Raw genomic sequence first — 22,753 nt, 5'->3', positions numbered from 1 at the left:
CTTTTGCATTTGGAACGTATTCCCCCCCCCAAAAAAAAAATACCCCCCAAAAAACTGAGCTGATCTGTTGTTGTGTTGTCCGTGTAAGTGCGATTTAAAAGAAGCGGCTTGTGATCTTGTTGTTTTCACTTCACTCCGCCTACGAAATCCAGAGTGGCTCGGGCGGAGAGAACCGAGGTCATGCGGCAACCAGTCTTTACCGGTCCCACCAAGGCAGAACCATTTATCATCCAGGCGCTCAGGTTGGCCAGATCAAAACGCTCGCTGCCGTAAAGGGAATCATTAAAACTTTTCCCTGAGGACGGACGGCCCGCCGCCAATGCTAAGCTCCTCCACGCAGTCAGCTTGTTCGAATCTTCGAACACTTGGCGGAACACGCCATCACCTGGGGATGCGCTTCATATTGCAAATTTGCCGCATTTGGACAAAGCTGGCTAGGTCATGTTTGACCAGTCGAGCACAAAATTTGCCTCCAATGACTGTGTTTTTTTTTTGGTTTTGTGTTTTTCTTTCAAGAAGACAAGTGATCATGACAACTTGTAATCGGTTTGCAGTTTGCGCAAGTTGCATGTACAGGAAAAGGCCTCGGGTGATGGGCCGCATACATTTCACCCAATCTGAAGACGAACATCATTATCTGCTCACATGCAGCCGTCTGTTCTGGCAAATGTCCTTCCAGTCAGTAAAGTCCATTTAGTCCTGATCTATCCTTCTTATTTATTATTTTCCTCAATGCAATACCCGTGGGGGGTCGGGGGGGGTCTTCGATGGGATCGTCACCACAGTAACCATCTCGACTTCACAGTGTGTCTGCAAGGCTTGAGCCGCCAAACTCCCGTGATGCTTTGCACCGGCTTGTTAAAGGCCGCGGGGCAAGAAATCAATGAGATTCAACTTGTTTGCGCAAATGAATGAAAGTCTTGAGGATGGCTTGTTTCGCTCAATTGCTTTTATGTTTTTAGCCGCAAAAAGTGATTGCTTTAGGGAATTGCGGCCTCCCTCCGTGAGATGGGTTCAGGTAAAGAAAGGAAAAAAAAAATAAATTCCCGTGCTCATTACGGACCTGTGTGTCGGCCCACGGTGAAGAACTTTTCTCCATCCAGGACACTGTAGACCACTCTGGCACTGCTGCCGTAAGACGGGTCGTCGGCGTCCGACGCTGTGATCTTGAGAACAGACGTTCCTGTCGACACAAATCAACCAATCCGGTTTCACCTTGGACAGAAAGTTTGCTCAAAGGTTACGATTCGACTCGTGGCGCTAATGTGATTTGGAAAGGGCGGAAGAAGCGCGTTTCATCACCATGCAGAAACATTTGCGGATGATTAGCAAGATCGTTTGGCACGCTGATGATCCCAATTGTCTTGGCTCTCTCATTAGCACACACGCACACGCACACACGCACACGCACACGCACACTCACACTCACACAACTCATCAGGATGCACGAGAACATAAAGTCAATATTATCATCAACATCAAGTCAAGACACACCAGAAGGCCTCAGCGTCACCATTCGAGGCGATTAGATGAGGAATGATGACATCCGAACAGCCATGCGGCAGGACAATCATTTTGTTTTGTTTTTTTGCGGGTTCAGCATGTCCCATCAGGGGTCGCCTGAGCTCATCACTCATGTTATTTGAGCACCAGTGGCCTCATGGAAAAGCTGCTCGTCTGCTAAGCCAGGAATACCGTTGATTTTCTTGCTCTTTCAATTTGGTTGCATTTTTTCAAATATATTTTTTTCATGTCCTTGCAGATGCAACTTGACGACTTTTTTCCAGGCTTAGGACTAGCAGCGGCTGTATATTGGCAAAGTGGCCAGGAATAGAAATCGTGCAAGGCAGCAGCAACATTTGCCGTTATGCTACCAGTGCTTCAAGTTATTTCCACGCAGTTACACCAAATCGTTTGGCGCAGGGGTGTCAAAGTCAAATACACAGTGGGCCGAAAAGTAAAACGTGAGCAAAGCCGCGGGCAGGCATTTAATTTGAAAAAAAATATATATTGAAAATTTTTATTATAAGTGTTTTTATGAATGCAATACAATGTTTAGTTTTTAAAATGACTATTATCATTTTGAATGTTACAATTATTATATAAAATGTAAAATGGAATAGTCGTCATTTAGTGTAGCCTCGCCGGCCAAATCTAAAGACACTGCTGGACAGATTTGGCCCGCGGGCCAGAGTTTGACACCAATGTTCTATCCGTTGATGACATTTCGAGTTATTTACACGCAGTTACACCAAATCGTTTAGCGAAAGCCTCGCCCGAGGCCGACAACATTCCGACGACTCTTCGGAAACAAAAGCACTTCATAATGCACATTTTCACTGTCGTGAATAAATCCTCGAACAGACGTGTCGATGAGATTCCTCAAGGACAAAGAGTGTGCGATTGTGGCACGGTGGGTAATTACTGACAGCTGGTGGTGTCCGCCAAAGGTCAGCGCTGTAGCCTTTCTCGGAGCCCTGTCACGCCACAGCTCGGCCGCCGAATGGCTGTATGCTAATGATGCTAATTAGCTGGGAGTGTCACTGCGTCGTTCGCTTCCTGTCAACGTCTCCAGCGTCTCGGGCTCGAGAGTGGCGGCGGTCGCCGCAAAGATTACGATCAGCTGTCGCCCATTGCATCTCTTATTATTTTGCTGTCGTTCCTTAACTCATTCAATACCATTGACGGCTAAATACGTCTTTTTTTTTTTTACTCAGTTGGTAGTGAACGAGTTAACTTACAAGTTGAATTCGTGGTGACCGAGCGACCAATTCATTTTACACGAGCCTCAAATTCATTTTCCTCATTGCGCTAATTTCAAACGACATTAATCCGTTCCATCTCCCAAAAAGACACAATGTGTTTTTGTGATGTTAAGTTTCTTAGCAGATTGGCTGACTTCCTTTTCAATTTCGGGCATGTTTCCTAGACACTTTTTCGCGCTTCCTGTGATGGTCGACCTTTGCACCCCATGCGTCGCTAATTGTTTGAAATGCCTCCAGTTATTGTATACGTTTTATGACGGACGTTGTCAGATTCAAGACGGCTGCAATAATTTTTTATCATCTTGATTGCGTGAGTTTTCACACACGTTGAGGTCCACACTTGAAAGGCTCCATAAAACAAGCCATAGACACAAATAAAAAAAAGCAACGCAAGGCTTTCTGCCAGATCTCCACGCGCCAGTTCAGCAAATCGACTGCGAGCGTTTCCTGATGTAGCTCAGTGACAAAAAAAAGTAAATTGCCCGTTTTTTCCGTTATCGTCCGACATATTCCCACTTGGCTCAAAGCCCCGCATGTTAAAGGAAGACGATAACGATAGATACAATCCCAGTTGGGGCAGGTGAGTGAGATACCCGTCTTATCAAACTGAAAACATTATGACTAGAAAGACAGTTTTTTTTTTTATTGGAAACAGACAGGGGGTTTGTTAATTCTGCCCACCTGCTTGGCCCAACTGCAGCGAGTCCAATAAAAGCATTTCCATCCACTGGATTAGTCTCTTATCTTAATTTTCCCCAGGTAACAACGCCGGTTCACGCTACTGGCTGCTTGCACCGTCAGATGGCTTGGAAGAACTATATAAATGCAAATCATTCTTTATTGTGTTTATATTAAAACACACAAGTCAGGCAGCAGGTTTGGGACTTGGCTTCTTATTGAAATTGGATCTGTTACATACTTGGAGTGTCTGCTGGTGTCACCCTGATGCAGATTCTATTGCTGGCATGGAGGCGATCAAATAATCGAATGCTCGCTTCTCGAGTCAGCGTGGACTGCAGATATACATCATATTTTATTTTACAGATAGCAGCTGATGGCATTAGTCATTCATTTGTCACTTTATTGAGGCTTTTTTATGCATGTTTTCTCCTTTGAATTCATTTCAATTAGTAGAAAAGGCGTTTTTCTGCGTGTTAGTTTTTCAAAGTAATTTGGTCATAAGAAGCCATCCATGTTATGTAGAATAAAAAAGCTTGCCATTACAACAGATTTAACCATAAAAGGAAGTTTATATTTTCTGATGCAATTCTTTCAATGAAGAACAAAATTAATCATTAAAAAAAAAAAAATATATATATATATATATCCACACAAAACGGCGTCCAAAAGTGCCAACAAAGACCCAATCAGAATATGAAATGAAAAGAGCCCATCGGCGTCCAACAAAGTTCCATTCAAAATTCAAATAAAAAAAGCATCTCCTTTCAAGCTTCTCAACGCTAGCCTCTGTATTATTGCGAAACCGCTCCTTAATCAACGTTATCGGCATCAAAAAAGTCAGCAATATGCTTTCAAAAGTTTTCCTCAACTAGTTAAGTTCTCTATTTGCATTATTTATTTATTTATTTTTTGCTTTCACTAAGAAAAAAATTCAAGACTCAAAGTCAATGATAGCCATGAACTCAACAAAACTCAATAAAACTCACGAGCTGCACTTTGGCTGATAGCGAACAATTCTTCAAAAGGTTTAAAGCTTACGGTTAAACGAAACAAAAGAAAGTGAGTTCCACGTGGATGTGAAACAACCACACAATGTTGCCTTCCACTCGCTTAATGCTCACACACAATTTGGATATCTGAACACATCAGCACATGGAGACAAATACTATGACAAAGTATACTGCCCCCTGTGGCCATGTTGCGCACAACACAAGGCGTTGTCACAAATTAATCACATCAATTCATAAAACATCTCAAAATATCACTTTTTGTGGGAAGCAAAAATAAAAGGCTAAACAGTACCATGAGGACATTTTTGTTCTTTGTTACTTCCTCGCAAACACTTTACGCCTGACTCGGTTGAACAGGTAACAAGATGGCAGGCCACCAGGGGCGGCTTGGCCACACCTTTTCAGCCCTGAGAGAGCGATGGTTCAATTAGGGCGAGGGGGCCCGTCTCGAAAGCGCGCGAGACGCGGGACTGACAGCTCTTTAAGAGGTGGCCTCGTAAAAGAGATTTGTGCCCACCTTAGCCTCGCCGGCGAGGGGGTCTAACGGCCGCCGCCACCAGTCTCTCGCCGCCGTGTCGTGCGCGGGACTACTGACTGCTCCCCGCCTTGCATTATGGATCATTTAGTCAAGTCATAAAAGCTGAGGTGTTTTCACATGAAAAGTTATTTCATCACCACTTCCGCCGTGATTCATTCCTCCCCCCCCGTCCACACAAACGTCTCGGGAGAGAGAGAGCGAGACGGGATGAGGAATAAAGGAGCGGGGGAAAAGCTGGCGTGTCATAAAAGCCAATGGGCTGCGTACATTGATCCTTTTCGAGATCTCGATGAGGATTTAGGGAGATGTTTCATCCCTCCTGACAGAGGTTGTAAATCCAATTTTGGTTAGCCTTTGAACTCGCGACTTAGAACGGATCATATCGGTATATTCGAGTCTATTTGTTTGGCTGACACTATTTTGCTGGACTGAGATAAATCCAATGTCTGGTGCAAAAAGGAAACACTTTGTCAAAGTATCACATAGATCCAAAGCCGGGCATTTGACCCTTTTTTTGCAAGTCAGTCCCTCGCCCTCTGGCGGCAATCTTGTTATCGTTCCGGTCTCATTCAGAAAAATTGTCGGCTAATTTCCTATTCAAATCCGCTGATTATGCTGGCAAGTGTTTCGTCAAACCGAAGTGCGTTCATGGTTTGACTTCCCCTCGGTTCTCTCCGGCTGTGGTATCTCGGAGGTTGGGGTACAAACTTTCTGTGTTGAGCTTGGATGATTTCCGGATCCATGCTCATCATACTTTGACAAACTCCAACTTGGGGAGCGAGACCCAAAAAGGGAAGCAAAGACACAAAACAAAAAGGCAAAACTAAATTGCAAAGCTTTTTTGGCTTCGCCATCTAATGTGGGAGGAACTCAGTGTCAACATTTGACGGTCCCAACGACGCGAGGACACAAAAAACAGGGCCCGTTAATCACATTCATTTGTAATCCGAAACTTTTTCATATTTCAATTTCCCTCAAAGCGACTCCAATTCCGACATAATTTACTAAACCACAGTGTTCCTTGTCAAACCCGGAAAACAGTAAAAAAAAAAAATTGAGCAGATTCATGCATGCCGAACGATAGTTCACACTTGCTGAACATGAATGCACAAAAATGATGACGTTACGTATTCTGTGCTTGCGTTTGTGCGAGATCGCTACTCCTCCCTCCTTAACGTCAGGCCACGTGCGCATCAGCTCCAATCAATTGCAGCGAAGCAGCGCATCGGCGCGTGGACGTCGCCGCTCGTCTGCATAAGGACGCTCGGCAGCGCCGATGGATCGGAAGTCACCGCTGCCTCGGCCTGTCGCCTCCATTGTTAGCATGACAGACTGGAGCCATCCTAATTTCGACGGCAGCACTTTGCCCGAGGTTATCTCCCGGTGGCAGAGCAACATGGGCGTGATTAGCCCTTTCATTCTCATGCCACGCACAAAAGTGGGACGGCGCTGGAGCGCTCACATTGACTTTATGAAGACGAGGCTTGCTTTTTGATGGCATCCGGGCAACACTTATTGGTCAGCACTCAGGAGAAGTGGATGAAAACGTGCTCTGCACATGCTCGATGACGACCCTGCTCATTTTCATCTCGTGTGTTGGAGAAGGGAGACATAAAAAAATAAATAAATAAATAAAACAATCCACCCCCGGATTAGAAGCTAGTGTTGAGCATTGGTGGCATCAATTTATAACCTCGTGTTGAATTTTTAGCTGAGAGTTTTTATCCAATCAGAATTCAGCGAGCTCGTGTTGCCGGGCAGATTTCATAATACCAGTAGCACGCACTATTCGGTACTTCTGTGTGAGTGGTGGGGCGCATACCGTTGATAGCCAATCAGATCACGAGTTGCCTTACGCTGAAAGTGTGATTGGATACTCACTCGTGAGGGGGCAGCGCTATGCGGAATCAACAAAACTGGTGAGCGTTCGAAAATGTAAAATATATTCTTGCTTTTTTTTTTAACCACAATGGCCGAAGGAGGGAAAAGTGCGGATTTAATTGCCGTTACACTTGCGAGGCCATTTTCAAGACGGATCGTTCGAGAGAAGCTAGGTTGTCCAACACTCGCTCAGTACTGTGGAAGTGTCTTTCTGGATAATATTTGTCCAGCCGTGGTGTCATAAATGATCATATTATGAGGGGCATTGATTCAAGTCGGACCAAGTCGGACTTCACCGAAGGCCTCCGTGTGAAGTGCTCCGCCCGCCACCGCCGATGTCTTGTCCTGCCACAAATTGAGCCATCTAAAAAAAGAACCTTCTATTTTGTATTGCAGCTACATCAAACATTCGTAAAAACAACCATTTGTGCATCGTCCGCAAAATCAGTGTCCTGGTTCGTCCCCGCAGGACATTGAGGTGAAAAACTCAAACGCTTTAATGTTTAAAATGTACACGAGCTGGTAAGTGAGCAACCTTGAGGAAAACGTGGCGATATCGCTGTTTGGCAACACTTGAAGCTGCGTGTTTTGAAACCCTCGAGAGGCCTCACTCAAGCTGCATAAATATTTGAACATTTACTATTGATGGGGAAGAGCGCGGGGGAAACGAGCTGGCTCCTGTTCAAATATTAATGATACTTTCCAAAACATAAACATAAAGCCGCAATTTCAATGTAAGCCACCTGCTACAAAGTACTGCGGGGGGGAAAAAAAAGAAAAAAAAAGCTGCTGTTGATACGCTGATGTAAATGTTTCCCTCTTTTGAGAGCGTGACTCATAATAAAACATCGTGTTTGAGGCGCAAACAAACAACCAAAAAAACGTTATGCCATCATGGCTGTCGCATTTCACCGTGTAGAGACTATATTTAGTCAGTGTTAACTCCAGAAAAGTAGTAAAAAGAAATTGGCTGTCTCTGTGCAGCAAAAAAAAAAAACAGCAGGAAGCCACAAGAAAGTGGATAAGATCCATTGAGCAGCATGACACAACCAGAAACTAATGCGACTGTACATGTAGAACTCCATTTTTTTTTCTTTTTTTAATGCTTTCAATGTGAGGCTGTCTAAACAACACCGTAAACAAATAAGCGTTTTACAGCACGGAGACAACATGAAAGCGCCACACAGGAAGTTCTGCAGCCGAGACTGAAACCTCCAAATTGTTAAGCGGGCTTGAATTTGGCCAAACTTTAGTTTGAATGACAAAAGCAAGCATGTCGCGTTCGCAATTGCCATGAGGTGAAAATGTCGGATGTGAATGGTTGTTTGTTGATTTGTGCCCTGCGATTGGCTGGCAACCATAAAGACGACAAACAACGAAAATGGACGGGTTCATTTTTATTTAAACATAAAATGGATAAAAACCAGCCGGGCACCAATCGAGCATAAGTGCTGATTATTCCCACTTGGGGGCCGAGATTTGTCACACGTCTTTAATTTTGTCGCCGAACTTGTTTGACAGCAGCCTCATTGCTTTGCGAAAGATCAGTTCCGACCGATGAGCCGAGGGTGTGTGATCATTTTGTATCAAGCCGACCGAAAACTAAAATTATATATACATTAATATATTTATTTTTTTATTATTAAAACTGAAACTCCATCTGCGGTGGTTAGAACAATGGCCTCACAGTGCAGAGGTCGTGGGTTCAAGTCTGGCTCCGGCCTTCCTGTGTGGCGTTTGCATGTTCTCCCCGTGCCTGCGTGGCTTTTCTCCGGGTACTCAGGTTTCCAAAAACACTCTAAATTGTCCCGAGGTATGAGTGTGAGCGTCTACGTGTGGCCTGCGATTGGCTGGACACCAATTCTAAATATCACCAATCCGAAACAATTTTCCATGCATGATTTAACAACTTTGTCTGTTTAACCGTAACATTTGGTGAATGCCTCCCCTCGCCTAATCTTCATTTTTTAAATGTTGGTCTGAGGACACAGCCACTGCCGCCCACCATGCAAAGTGACTTCATCCCCCCCCCCCCCCCCGCCTGCTCCTTTGTCTTCTATCATAAGGACACGCACGCTTCCTTTGCAACAACATTCAATCAAGCATGAAGTGCAAATTTGATTTAGGACTGCAATTTCATTAGCCGCATATTTTTCAACAAAACAACACTCGGCCGGCCCAGTCGCTCACACTTCATCAACATCGTCGCCACTCCTATTTTAGCGGCCCTCTCCTTGTTTTGGACTCAACCAACCTTGAAAAACAAACAGACGATGAACCAAAGTGTTCGTTTGTTTTGAAGGTGCGAAATCAATGAAGCCGTAGGCTGCAAATCTGGCAAAGCACAAATGATAAAAAAAAAAAAAAAAAGTCACACTGCAGGTCGCTACGGATTATTTCCTAATTATTACTTGGTGTAATGCCGTCACAAAGACAAAAAAAAAAACGTAGTCTATGCAGGAGCGTTTTAAAAGTTTAGACCTTACAAATCTGGTGCATGCACATTGCAGAAAAGGCGCCATTAAAAGACGTTCTTTTCAGTAAATTACAGTTCTTAGACGACTCCTTCCTCCAGTCATCTTAAGCGTCACAATGTGACATCACGTCCATGTTGACTCACACGGAATTGGCCATAGATTATGTTCGATTGGTTCGATTTGAAAAGCAGAAAAATCTTTTTTTTGTGTGTGTTGATGGAAATATATTGATGTGATGTATGTTGCTAGTAGGGCTGCTTTATTATGAAAAAAATTTTAGTAATAATTGAATTCATGACTATTCAAACAATTCTTCTTCTTCTTCTTCTTCTTATTACCCCAAAAAAGTTCAAATGTAAACAATTTTAAGAGAAATCAAATTCTTTAAAACACGATAATTATGTAAGTTCCTTTTAGATTGAATTGTTAATAAGTCGTTGATTAAGTATGGTTTCCTTGTATAAAGAAACTCTTTACTCTTTTTTTTTTTTTTTTGGCCATCAGATCGTCCTATAGCATTTTTAGACATTTACAGAACTACAGTAAAATGTTACTATCTAAGAGTCCAATCTTTTGAAAATGCCATTATTGATCCCACATTCACCTTTCAAAAAAAAGAAAAAAAAAAAAAAAACGACACAAAAAATGGTGTTGAAATGACTCAAAATGATTTCGTCAAGTGTTTGTACAAAATAAAATCCTCTTGATCCAAGACACGTTTTTTTAAATAGATGTATAGTCGAATTTAAATATGTACCTGGATCCCGTTGAAAATAAAATTGAATACATTCAACAAAAACCTTTTTGTCAGTGTCGAGCAACACTTTGGGGCAAGATTCCAATTTGGCTTTCACTTTAAAATCGGCCCATTTTGCCACCTGAGCGCATATCTCTTTCGCAAACACTTTTTGCCGACTGCAAGAAAATGCCTCACTTGTGAAGCGCTAACTTTGTGTGGCTCGCTATTGATGTCAGATAATGGCGTACAACATGTGAGGGGCCGCCCCATCCTGACTGCGAGTGAGATTTTATTGCTGCGATTCGGGAGGGGAAAAGCAAGCAACGGTTCACGCGGGAACAGAAGAAAAACATCCATTTGCTTTTAGACAAGGAAGGCTTGCATCACGCTGAGGAAGAAGGAATAAATTCCAAACAGGCTTCAAGAGGACGGAGACATTCCTTCAGCGCAATGACTTTTTGTGGTGGGAAATGTTAAAGTGAAAATTCTGTACCGAGAAGTCCAATTCATCCGCAGAGAAAACTTTTTTTTTTTTTTTTTTTGGTAATGTGTTTCTAATGAGGAAAAACACGTTGGCGTCCTCCTCTCGATATTTTGTCCAGTGAGACGTGAGACTCCTCTCTCAGCTCATCAGTGCAGCACTGATACTCGTCATTATTCCCAGAGGGCAAAGATGACATGTCGTTGAGTGTTTTTAGATTGTTGCGCAACGTTTGATGTGCATAACATCACGGCCACATGGTTGCAATTTTATTATTTTTTTTTTTTGCGACAGCAAATCCTATCGTATGCTAAATGATTTCTTGAAATACAAGAGTGTCATTCTCTATGTCTAGTAACCTTCAGCTGAAAGTAGCAAGAACCGTCTTGAAGCCATTTTTTCATTTTAAGACTTTTGAATAATTCTCTCAGCTAAATGGTTGCTTTTTGCGAACTGGGTCGAGTCATCTGCCAGAACAACACATACTGTACAGGTGTGAATTATTGTTTTTTTTGAGCAATTTTTATTCGTCAGTGAGCAAATCTGATGGAAGACGTTTTTTTTTTTTAATAGTGTACTAAGAGAGTGAGCACCTCCGATGCGCTTCAATGAAACATGACGTCATCTTTACCACTCCGGTCACTTCCTTTGAACTTTGTGCTTCAGCCTCTCACTGATCCATCCAACAATTTCTCGTCCATTTACTTCATCAGCAAATGCATGTGTCATCGGAACACTCGATCCGACCCACCGGCGGGGCTTCTATTTGCACCTGTAATCATTTCCTTTCTTCGGACTGTGTCAGAAGACGCTCAGACGGCTCATCGGGGAGCAATGCAATCATCAACGCCTCCCTCGTCCCCGTTTGATTACTCGTGGTGAGTCATAACTGAGGGCGTGCAAGTGGGGCTGCGCCGTCTTGTTTTCCGTTCACTCACCTTCGCCTTCCTGACTGACATTTGTTGCCTCCTCACAACAGGTGACAGTTTGAGTATATTGCAGTTTTTACAGCGGACAAAACCTCGTACTTTTATTGCCAGTTCGGGAAGTATGAGATTGTATGACTTTTCTTAAAACTTGCTTAATTCAAAAATTCACTTGACACAGAATGCGTGAAACTGTTCATTATTTTTGCCACAGTGTGTTGGGGACTTGTTTGAAAAGAAAAGGTTATGACATGGAAAAAATAAAAAAAATATATATGTATATATATGTATGTATATAGTATATATATATAGTATATATAGATATAGATATATTGGTGGCTGCTGGATGGAAAATAATGAGGGTGTTGAATGAATAAATTTTTCTTCTTCTGATGATGTTTTGGTTATTTGTTCTGTACTTTTATGTGAGGGAATAGCACAAACATCCATTTGCCGACAAGCTTTTCCATGGCAACCGTTATCCATTATCCTTTCACTTATAAGCTTCCTCGTTAAAATAAAAGCGTATACACGACGGGTATGTCTTTTCAAGACACGTCATGTTCATTGTTGTGTTGAGGAGCCACATGCTTTCATGGGTCGCAGCGACTTCCATTTAGCACGGAAAAATCAAACCACATTTGCAAAGTTAATCCTTTACTGGTGTCAATCTAATTTTAATCACGAGCCCCATGGTCATTTCTGTTGCCTTTGGGGGACGGTTTAGACGGTGAAAACGGCACGATAAGTAACTATGCCACAAATCATGTTTCTGTATGCACGATCGTTTAACGTTTAGTGCTCAGAAGTTGTGTTTGCACCACATGTATTATTTATTTTTATTTTTTATTATTATTATTATTAGTAGTAGTAGTAGTAGTATATTGGCAGCAATGACTGCCAATCTACCAGCCGGAAAAATTTTTTTTATAAAATCGGTGGCGGATATACTTCTTGTCCATTACAAAACTTAATTGATGTCGGATCTCAAAATAATCAGCCATTTGAAAACATTTTTGTTCAACTCTTAATTCTCCTGTTGAAGTTTTGCTTTTGCGCTTGAGGTTGTCGCTCACTGAGCGCTTACCTATGGGCGACAGTTCGGCCACACTGCCGATGTACGGCCCCTCCAAGAACTTAGGCTCGCTGTCGTTGATGTCTTGGACCTTGATGACAAACTCCGACTCGGGTTCCAGCGGGTCGTTGCTGAGCCGATCGCGAGCCTGCGCCCGCAGCGTGTAGAAGGCCTTCTCCTCGCGGTCCAGCCTCTCCGTGGCGTGGATGTCGCCCGTCAGCTCGTCGATGATGAAGACCGTGCCCGCCCCTTCTCCGGAGATGGTGTACTTGATGTTGCCCTCGCCTTCGTCTGAGTCTGTGTGAATCTGCATGGGAATGAGTTGGGATGCGTGAACCAAAAGTGCCAAATCAAGATTAAAAAAAAAAGAAAAAAGAAAAGCCCAAACGTCATCCAAGCCTTACAAATGAAAGACCTTGAAAAGTATGCATTTCAAACTTTATCTCGATTCGCTGAACATTCGAGCAAGTTTTTCACTTCTTGTGCCCGATTCTTGTCATCCTGACCCCTGATGGCAATCAGCGTCTAATTCCATCCACCGTGTCGCCACACCAGTCATCATTTAGGATGTGACAAAAGACTCGGCACTTTTCTGCAAAGGACGGCTCTCGCAAATGAGGTGTTCAAAGTCATCGCGGCAGTTGTTAAAGGTAGACCAAATGACAACTTCAAAGAGTCGTTAGAAATCAGACCAATCGTTCCCCCTAATGTGATTGGATGTTCAGACGCTCTTCAGGCGGCAATATTGGGGCGCTGCGCGTTTCCTTAATTCACCTTAACAAGAACCTCTCCCACCTGATAGACATACTCGGGAGGCAATTTTGGAACGTGAACCCGCATCTGGGTAAAATTGTGAAGAAGGGAACGCCTTTTAAACGGCAAGACGGAGAGAGCAATGTGGAAAGTCAACAATGGGTCAAATTTTGAAGCGTCTGGATCTGCGGGTCGTTATTGAAGGAATATCGGGATCCAATGATGTCCAGGCAAGCATGTGGAAAAAAAAAAAAGAAAAAAAAAAAAATCGGGAAAAATAATCTGACCAATTGCCTTCATCTACTTGCTGGATGATTCCAATATCATTTGGGATTTGAAGTGTTTTAAAAATAGTTTCTGTCATCTGTGCAAGTTATAACTTCTTGGGGAGAAATTTGAAGAGTTGTTGCAATTCGATTGAATAATGAAGCAGCTCGGTTTTAACAACTGTTGAACTTGCGAAGTAAAGGAGTTCATCTTTAGCTTTCGAGTCCTTTCTTCTTTTTTTTGGGGGGGGGAATTCAAATCCGTCGGCAAACAAGCTCCAACGCGTGTTGCCGCCAACAACTGTCTGAACATTTTTTGGGACAAAATGCATCTGTAGAAGGAGATCACAAACGCAGTCAATAACACACCATCTTCCGAAAATAGAATTGTGCTAAAATTGTGGAACTTCGCCGGGAGCCAGAGATACCAATTCAATTAGGTGTCTTTTTCTTTTGATGTAAAGCCTCACTCCTGTTGCCAATAAAAAGTCTTGATGCATGTGCGCCGCTCAATATCTCGCCCGCCACTCGTGACAACGCTGCATTTCCAAATGAGATTGCACGGAGGGGAATGTGCGTGAAATGTTCCCACCGTGCGTTAATTCAATTGCACAAAGGTTGGTACCAGGCACACATGTAACTTTCCAAAAACGTGCACACCCAAAACCACGCGCACACACAAAATGAGTTCATCATTCCGCTGGCATGATGCAATTCCGCCCCCTCGGGCTGGCTATACACGTCCGTCTGTCAGTCTATCATCGCTGGAGTGATTCGAGTTGGCGGTTTAAACACACGCGCGCACACGCACACACATGCATGCTGAGCAAAATGTTTCTCTCCAATCTGAAGGTCAAAGCCAAGCCATGGTTTCGTACAAACAAAAGGGGTGGCACCTTCATCAAGCTTCTTTCTTTTCGTTCCCGCTAAAAAGTAGAAAAACAATTCAAGCACACGTTCTTTTTTCTGAAATTATGACGGCAAAAAAACAAAAAAAACAAAGAAAGTTTCCAAATCTCAAAACCTCAAAACAAATCTATTTGTCCATCAAACCTTGCAGGTTAAAAGTGTTTTTTTTCCAATGACACAAAAGGATTTTTTTTTTTTTCCCACGCATGTCTCACTTTTTCAAAGCCATCAAAATGCCGGCTTTGTGACCAAAGAAAGATTGCAACGACCTTCCAATCCAATGCAGGGCAGACATTACAACATTGAGAGGACCTTCAAGAAAACTTATTTCGTACTTTGAAATGGCAAAATATTTGCAAACAACCAAATGTCAAATATGAATTTCTTGGTATTTTAAGCCTTTTAAGGCGCAACAAGTTTTTTTTTCTTATTAGAAAAATAAAGAAAACATTTTCATGAAATATATTTCAAGTAGTTCATTTTGCTGTACCTTTTTATTTTATTTTATTTATTGATATTGCAGTGTCAAAGTCACGGATGGGGTCCTTGGGGGGGAAAAAAAAACAAAAAAAAACTCCGGTCCAAAATTATCACTTATTTCTCCACGAGTTGACTCCCCCTTTTTTTGTTTCAAAGGGAGCATTTATCCCTTTTGGCGTTTCCTGCCGGGGTGCTGCCATTATTATCCTGAAGCGACTCGGCCGTTGTGTTATGTGATTTAGAGTGAAAAGTTTTGCAGCGTTTACGATCTGCGAGGCAATGAAGTTCTCTGAATCTGCCTGGGGGAGCGAGCGTCTGAATGCGATTGGATGAAAGAGTCAAGGGGGTGGGGCTTGTGTACTGGATGACCCAGCATGTGTGTTGGCAGGTCTCGACTTAAAAACACTTGAACGATGAATCAAAGTCAACTTCGCGTCAGCTACAAACAAACAAAGCAAACAAACTTGAATTTGACGGAAAAGCGCAATTTTCTTTCTATTGTCAGTTCATTCATTTGGGAAGAATATGATACAATTTGTGGTCTTTTCCGATTTCTCAAAAACGTTTAGAGTGTGTTCAATAAATGATGACCTTTTGCTAAGCTTTGTGATTGAGTATGACGACCGTGCAAGTTTCAAGCGGTAACGAAAGCGCACGCGTCTGCGCGTGCGGCTTTCCGAGCTGATATGATTTGTCTCGGTTTAAGTTCGACTGCTCCGAATAGAAGCGGGAGACACCCGAGGCTTTCCTGCGGGGCACTCCAGGGTGAGGAGAAGGGAAGCTGTTGATTCTCTGTCACTTTCCCCTTTGGCTGATGGCAAAAAGCCGCGCAGGCAGCCGGGCTCAACGGTGCCAAACAGCGGTCATCGGAAAACAAAGACGATGCTGACTTTTTATTGAACGGTGAGGACCACGGAGCACTCAACACACGTGTGAGTGTGTGTGTGTGTGTACATATATATATAAATGCAGGTTTGTTCATGCTCGTGTGGAGGATCCGCACCTCTCACTCGTCATCAGACCCCCTCAAGATTGACCAGAACAGAGAGCAGAAGAAGTCAGTCAACATCACCTCGCAAATTGTCTCACACGGCCTCAGAAGCCTTCCCGAAAGACCGAGCATTGTTAGCCCCGCTTTACACGTGTTCCATTCCAATTTACCTCCCCGTTGTGGCACTTTTTGCCCACGCTTTAAGCTACTTTGGAATAATTGAAATGACATTTGCGGGAATTCAAGCTTGAGCTCCCCTGCCTGCTTGGTTTATGGAGAGCGTCAAAGCGGCAACAAATTGGCTGTCTCATATTTAAGTCGGTGTAATCAGGAGGAGGCCTTGCCACATTTGGCTGCCGCTTGTCAGTCCCTCAGATCTCCGCCGCTTCAAAGCGTTAACAAGGTGACGATCAGACGCGGCAGCAGAGGTGGAAGCTGCTGCAGGGGAGGCACGAGGAGAGGAAGTGACAGTAAATGTGAGCGCGGGGCTTCAAAAACAAAGACGTCAGTGTGAAGAAGGTTTGCCGTTGATTGGATGTGGGGAGGAAGTCGACTTAGGAAGTTGAGAGGATGAAGGGAAGGCACGAGTCACAGTTCGGACGTCATCGTTAGCCTCGTGTGGTTTGTTTGTGATGACCGGAGCTGGGCACTTGACCCTTTTTTGACGGTCAGTCCCCTGCCGCCGGCCGCGATCTCTGTCCTGTTCTGGCCTCAACCCTCCGGCTATATTCATAAGCCCCAATTGAACTACTAATTGGAACATTGGTTGATAATTGCGAACGTGCTAGATGCAGACTGTCGATGCTTTGCAGTTATGTCGGTAGGTTCAATAGTAAGTTAATCGATCCAAATGGAATGGCAGCATGCGTTCTAGTCCACCATGCTTCTCTGTCGACAAAATTTCTTTCGGAATAAGTGTCACCCCCCCCAAAAAAAAAAAAAAGTCACTGAACTGAGATCTCTTGTTGCAGTCGACCAATATGCTAACAGTGATTATTAGATGTTTTCTAAAAGATGATCCTAAGAGTGTTCGAAGAGATTTTTGTGCTGAGAAAACAGCAATTGTAAATGTTAAAGATGACAAGGATGTCATTTTTCTTCCTTTCTGTTCTTCAAGAGCAGCCATATTTTACTCATTTGAATGCTCGTGTTCCCCGCTCGCACCAAAATAGCACATTTTGAAAAAAAAAGAAAATAATGACTGTCGGATCGTTCACCCCCGCGAGGATTCATTATCTAAATGTACCGATCCAAGCTGCCAGTTTAATGTGACGTGAGTGGCCTTTTTATTGGTAAATCAGATTTCATTAGCGGAGTAGCCCGGGTGCTAGAACGAGCCAGCTTGGCAAGTCTGCTGACTTGGCTGGAGTAATATTAATGGAGGGAAGAAAAAAAATAATTAAAAACTCGTCGCAATTATCTCGTGGAGGCACTCAGCTCAAGCCTAATCCTCGGCGAGGCTAAAAGTCTTGATTGGCAACATCTAGCTGAGTGCATCCATTTTCATGAGCGTCATGCATCAAACATATGCAGTGACACTTTGGCGAAAAGACAGACGATGTGATGACGTAATAATTGGCTTGCATGCGTCAAACTTTTTGCTCATATTCACTTGTCACAATTCGTCAGTCGACGGAACATCTTTCAATGCTACACTGGCTTGTAATCGGGAAATCACACGCTCGACCTGACAGGCCTGGTGGAACACCCTATATATGATTCAATTAAAACCTTTTATGCCGTTTTATTTTCTTCAAAAATAATTTGCAAAGCCAAATTAAAATACCGTGGCATATTTGCTGTACATCTTTAGCACGTCATCTCAGAACAAACAAGTTGGCGACCACTGGGCCTCGCAAACCAACAACACGGCTCGAGTGTGGCGCTTGTGGGCACAAATAAACGTACTGAAAAAGTTTCGAGATTTGTTTTGAAGAAAAAAAGATGACTCCGTTTCGATCGCATTCAAAGATCCAAGAAAGCTATTGGACCCATCTTTGAATGAAAATACATCTCATACTTGGTGATTATACATTAATTCCAAGATATTACTCAAGTAAATATCTGTTACAATCCTCACAAAATATAGGAGTTGAAAAATGTGATGAACTGGAGAATCTTTTGCGATTAATTAGTTAGAATCTGTGTGCCATTGAAATGCTAACGAGAGCCCGCGCTAACGTTGCTCGTTCTTGCAAGAGTTCAGCACAATTTTTAGCTTTAGAAATTCATTTGTTGTTTCTAGAAAGGTGTTCCAAATTCACAACTTTTCTCTTCACAACTCAAAGTTTGCAAACACGCCCAGTGCAGCTCAGCCTCTAGCTAGCAGAGCTCGTGCCTTCCAATCTATTTTTCAGTTTGTTCATTTGAACTTTTATCTGAATTGTTGGCTGCACAATAAAAAGCCACAGATTGGAGATACGTTCAGGACACAATTGCTCATTAAGCCATTAAGTCACATTTGATGTTCTTTGGAGAGGATAAATAATGTATGCGTGCGAGTATGGCTCTATTATCCGTCCACATGTTTAGCTCCACCGTTTGCATCCGGTTATCCGTTGTTTAAGCGAGGTGTGTACCAAATTATGTCTTTTTTGGGAGGGTAACGTGCGACCCCTCCCTCATAGACATAAATGTGTGTGACAAAACGGACGTCTTACCTTTCCAACGTAGAGTGGCTCCGTGCCAGTGTACTCCTCCACCACAAAGAACTGGTTCCACACCCATCCCCGCTTGACTCGTTCCACGGATGAGGCTCCCGGTTGCTCCCCCCTGGCGGCCGCCTGAGTCCTTGTCGCTTCACACCAGCAGCTAAAAAAACTCCATGCGGCCACCAACGTCCAAAGAGGAGCCATGTCCAGTTACAGGAAACACAAACAACTAAAAGAAAAGTCCAGCTGGGGTCCACATATATTTGGAAAAAAAAAAAAAAAAAAAGAGAGAGATGAATAAAGCCCACTTTGCAATGAGGTGAATACTAATCCATGGGATCAAATCTGGTCACTTATACGATGGATGAAGGCTGATCAGTCATTTTAGATTCCAGTGGAGGGTTGTGCTAGAACATGGTCACTTGCTCGGATTCCATCTCTGACCCACTTTCCAGAGAGAGTAAGAGTTTCTTTTCAACCACAATGTTCCAAACAAGAGATTAGCTCTCTTCTGGGGGGGGAAAAAAAAAACAAAAAACAAAAAAAAGACCTTGACTTTTCAGATCATCCAATCACGTTCAATGCCTTTAAAATGTCCACTTGCTGCGTTGCAGGTGGCTTCACGGCATGCTGCCCAAAAAGTAGACTCCCTTGGAAGCTTGCCAGATATGGTGGCTTTTGCTCGCTCAACCATAAAACTAGCCAACGAGTAAAAAGCAGTCAGTCTTCAAAAGTCTTGCGCTGGTCCATCAGTGAGCCCGAGAAAGGAGAAACCTGTCAGACAGAAAACAGTGTTTAGCGTTCTGCTCATCTTGCTGTCAAGACAGTTATTGACAACCATGTTGAGGTCAGAGGAGGAGCTTCATTCAACATTCTAGCATGCCTTCATCTTGTTTAGTCAAAAAAAAAGTATACAAGGCCCAAGTAGCCATTTTCTCATGAGGAATCCTCAAAAGAATCATCATGCTCCTCTCACATTACAAGGCGTAAAGCAAAAAGGCTGCTTTGGCCAATTTCCCCAAAATCTTTGATTGTTTTTCTTGCATAAAGCAATGACAAACATGACTTTTTTTTTCTTTTTTTTTTTACATTTCCAGCGGGCCCAACTGAGAGATTTGGAAGTGGATGGACTCACTTGAAAGCACTGGTGAATTTTCGGCCAAATTATTGACAGCGATTGTGAGAAAGCCTTCGCAAAGCCCGATACTTGGATCACCCAAATATATCGGACCAAATGGATGGTACGCCCTGAACAGGTTGCCAGCCAATCGCAGAGCACACAAGACAAACAATCATCAGCTCTCACACTCACACCTTGGGACAATTTAGAGTGTTCAATCCATGTTTTTGGAAAGCGGGAGGAAACCGGAATACCCGGAGAAAACCCGCGCAGACACGGGAGAACATGCAAACGCCACACAGGAAGGCCACACCCTGCACAGAGAGGCCGTCAAGACGACCAGCATCCACCGTGCCGCCTAAATAACAAACATTTCAATTGAAATCAAAATGACGGAGTGTTGAGTAACTTCAATATCGCCTTCTTGTGCTGCCCTGAGAACACACAACGTCGCCATTTATTGTGTCGCCAACAATGAGCTTCGAGCCACAGGTCACTGTTCAACTCTTTGGGCGGTCTGCGTTTTTTGTGGGACTGACAGAGCGAGCCTCCGACCTCAGACAGCTGATTAATTGCATGAGGAAGCACTAATTGGATCAAAGTATTCATCAATGAATTCAATCCAATGAGGCAACAAGCGCCTAATACCTCAGACAAACACTGGAGCGCGCCGGGTGGGGGTGGGGGGGGGGCTATGAGGAGGGAGGGGGAGTTGGGGAGTTTGTTCTTTTTGGCAGGATGGAACGGAAATAGGCAGAAAGAAAGTCTCAAAGCGGAAATGAGAGTTTGACGTGTAATGTGCGACATCAAGTGTGAGTAATAGCTTTCAAAAGAAAATATTTTCAAAAAGAAAAGTCAAAACTTTTCTTTGGTCTCACAATCCCAAGAGAAGATGACGCCCAAGAAGAAAGTCCGCAGTGCCGGGAGACGCTTGAACGTATTGTATTTGTGTCGTGTCTAGAATGACGCTCCCTTCCAGCCTGGGCCTCGCAGCTTCCGGAAATAATTCCTTCTCAGGCTGTTGGTGGAGGCAATGTCCGTGTTATTGGAAAGCAACTGAGCGCCGCAAGCAAACAAGTCAAACAGCTCGCTTCTCTTTGCTCACCTGCCGCAGATGATGTGTCCAAAAACGTGAATGCACTTTGGGAGGATTTGTGTGTGTGTGTGTTGCGAGCATTGTTGTGATCTGAAGTCAAGTGTTAAGTCGCCACGCAGAAGGCGCTCAATAAAACCCGTGAAGCTATTATCGTGTCTCAAAATGGCTACTCACTGCTAGATATTTAACTAACAACTTGATTTACGTTTGAATCGGGATGATTATCCGGGCCGATATTTGTCACTGCCAGGATGGCCAAGTGGTCTAAGGCGCCGCGTTCAGGACCCAGTCTCCCCAGGAGGCCTGGGTTCGAATCTCGAATTTCCCCATTGTGGGACTAATAAAGGGAATATTAAAAAGAATATTATTTTGCTGATAATCGGCATCGGCCTTTTTAATAACTTAGTCAGAGTCAAGTTGAGTCTGGACTCGTCCGCAGCCCTGATTTTCTGTCCTGCTCTTCCGTGTCCTTCCAAGCTGGATCTTGGCTGTGACGGCAGCGGAGGCGATAAAATGTGACCCGTCATGCTCTCTGCCGAGAGCCACGCCACGTTGCAGAGACGACAGACTATCATCTTCCTCCTCCTCCTCGTCAGCGTCGTCGGCACATCATTCCTCTGCCGCATCGAGTACCCCCCCCCCCATTGATATGTTAACGAGCAACGTCCAATATGCATGACTCCTTTCACTCCCCTGCTCCGCTTAAATTGATCCCAAATACTTCGTTTCAAGTTTCCAATTAGAAATGTTCCAGCCATGAAGTGGAAACTTCAAAGCCATAAAACACACGCCGTCATGTTTATTCCTCGCTGCCTCCGAGGCAAACGGCATCAGGAGGATGAAATTAATTCATTTTGCCTATCTGTGGCTTTTTTTTTTTTTTTTTACAGTAGATGACTGAACAGGGGCGGCAGGCAGTTTCAATGTGTTTAATTAGAGAGCATTTGTATCAAACATTTTCTGGCGTGCACCAGCGGCCCACAAGTTGGTTGATTGGCAAAGCGAAACATTTGTTGAAGCGTTATCGGAAAACAAAACTCATCCAGTGGCTTTCTCCCTTCTTCTTTTCTGCCTCCCCAATTAGGGAATTTCATTAAGTGTGTACACATTTACTCCTAATTAGGCCTGCAAGTCGGAAACGCTAATGAGGACGACGTATGCTAGCGTGTTCTGGTTTTCATTCAAATTTGGCCACCGCCACGCCGGTTTGTCGCCGGCCTACGCGGGCTAATTAGCCCGGTGTCAATGATCGGCCTTTTCTTTTCTCGGCGCGGCCAGCGAAATGCAAGCTCCGTGATGCAAAAACGGCCGCCGTACGGGTCCGTCTCGCTTTCCGCTATCGTTGACGGCGATCCGAGGCATATTGGCAAGCGTTGCGCGGCCATTCGTGACCTATTAGGAGCGGCGGATTGATTGGAGCGCGTGTGCGGGAAGTCTCATCAGCGGGCATGACCGGAGCGGGCCCTTTGACAGCTGGCAGCGGCCGCATGACAGCCAGGCAAGACTGATCACTGCAGGCGGAGAGGCAGCGGGCCAGTCGTCGCCCCCTGTTTCCATTTGCGGCCTGCCGTCTCTTGTTTGTTAGCGGCCTGCGGCATTTATTTACCTTAACTTACTTACGTTCACAAATGGCCTGTGTGATTTGCCTGCTTTGTGCGACTTACTTTCTACGGCGGGTGGCGAGCGACGTTCCCTCTCGGCAAACACACACACACACACACACACATTCCATTTGCACACTCATTGATTCATTTCCATACCAGTTTAAGATACAGGCCAGCAGCATTCCCACTTCTCTTCCAGTTCCGGTGGGTGGAGGGTGCACAGTGCACACTCAGTTGTTCTACGATAGTTTGAAGCATATATTTTGACACGCATGCACTCACAGCCACCGCTGACGAAAAAAAAACGAAA

The 22,753-nt window shown here is 44.0% G+C and overlaps 1 protein-coding gene across 2 annotated transcripts in view; it reads right to left on the bottom strand.

Moving 5' to 3' along the window:
* The window catches only part of cdh22 (cadherin 22), a 169,236-nt gene that overhangs the window by 34,733 nt on the left and 111,750 nt on the right, over window positions 1-22,753 (bottom strand). For both annotated transcript variants that reach the window (XM_088308827.1, XM_088308828.1), the window contains 3 exons: window positions 18,633-19,397; window positions 12,586-12,880; window positions 1,064-1,183 (listed from right to left, as the gene is read on the bottom strand). In XM_088308827.1, the coding sequence (XP_088164953.1) occupies window positions 1,064-1,183; window positions 12,586-12,880; window positions 18,633-18,827 (610 nt within the window). In that variant the 5' untranslated portion in view covers window positions 18,828-19,397. The remainder of the gene's footprint in view (window positions 1-1,063; window positions 1,184-12,585; window positions 12,881-18,632; window positions 19,398-22,753) is intronic.

This window comes from Idiotropiscis lumnitzeri, chromosome 11 (genome assembly GCF_059441095.1).
Source record: "Idiotropiscis lumnitzeri isolate Australia: NSW breed Sydney's pygmy pipehorse chromosome 11, RoL_Ilum_1.0, whole genome shotgun sequence".
Classification (NCBI taxonomy): Eukaryota; Metazoa; Chordata; class Actinopteri; order Syngnathiformes; family Syngnathidae; genus Idiotropiscis; species Idiotropiscis lumnitzeri.
The sequence above is the reverse complement of the archived record's forward strand: the minus strand, read 5'-3'. Positions and strand labels throughout refer to the sequence as shown.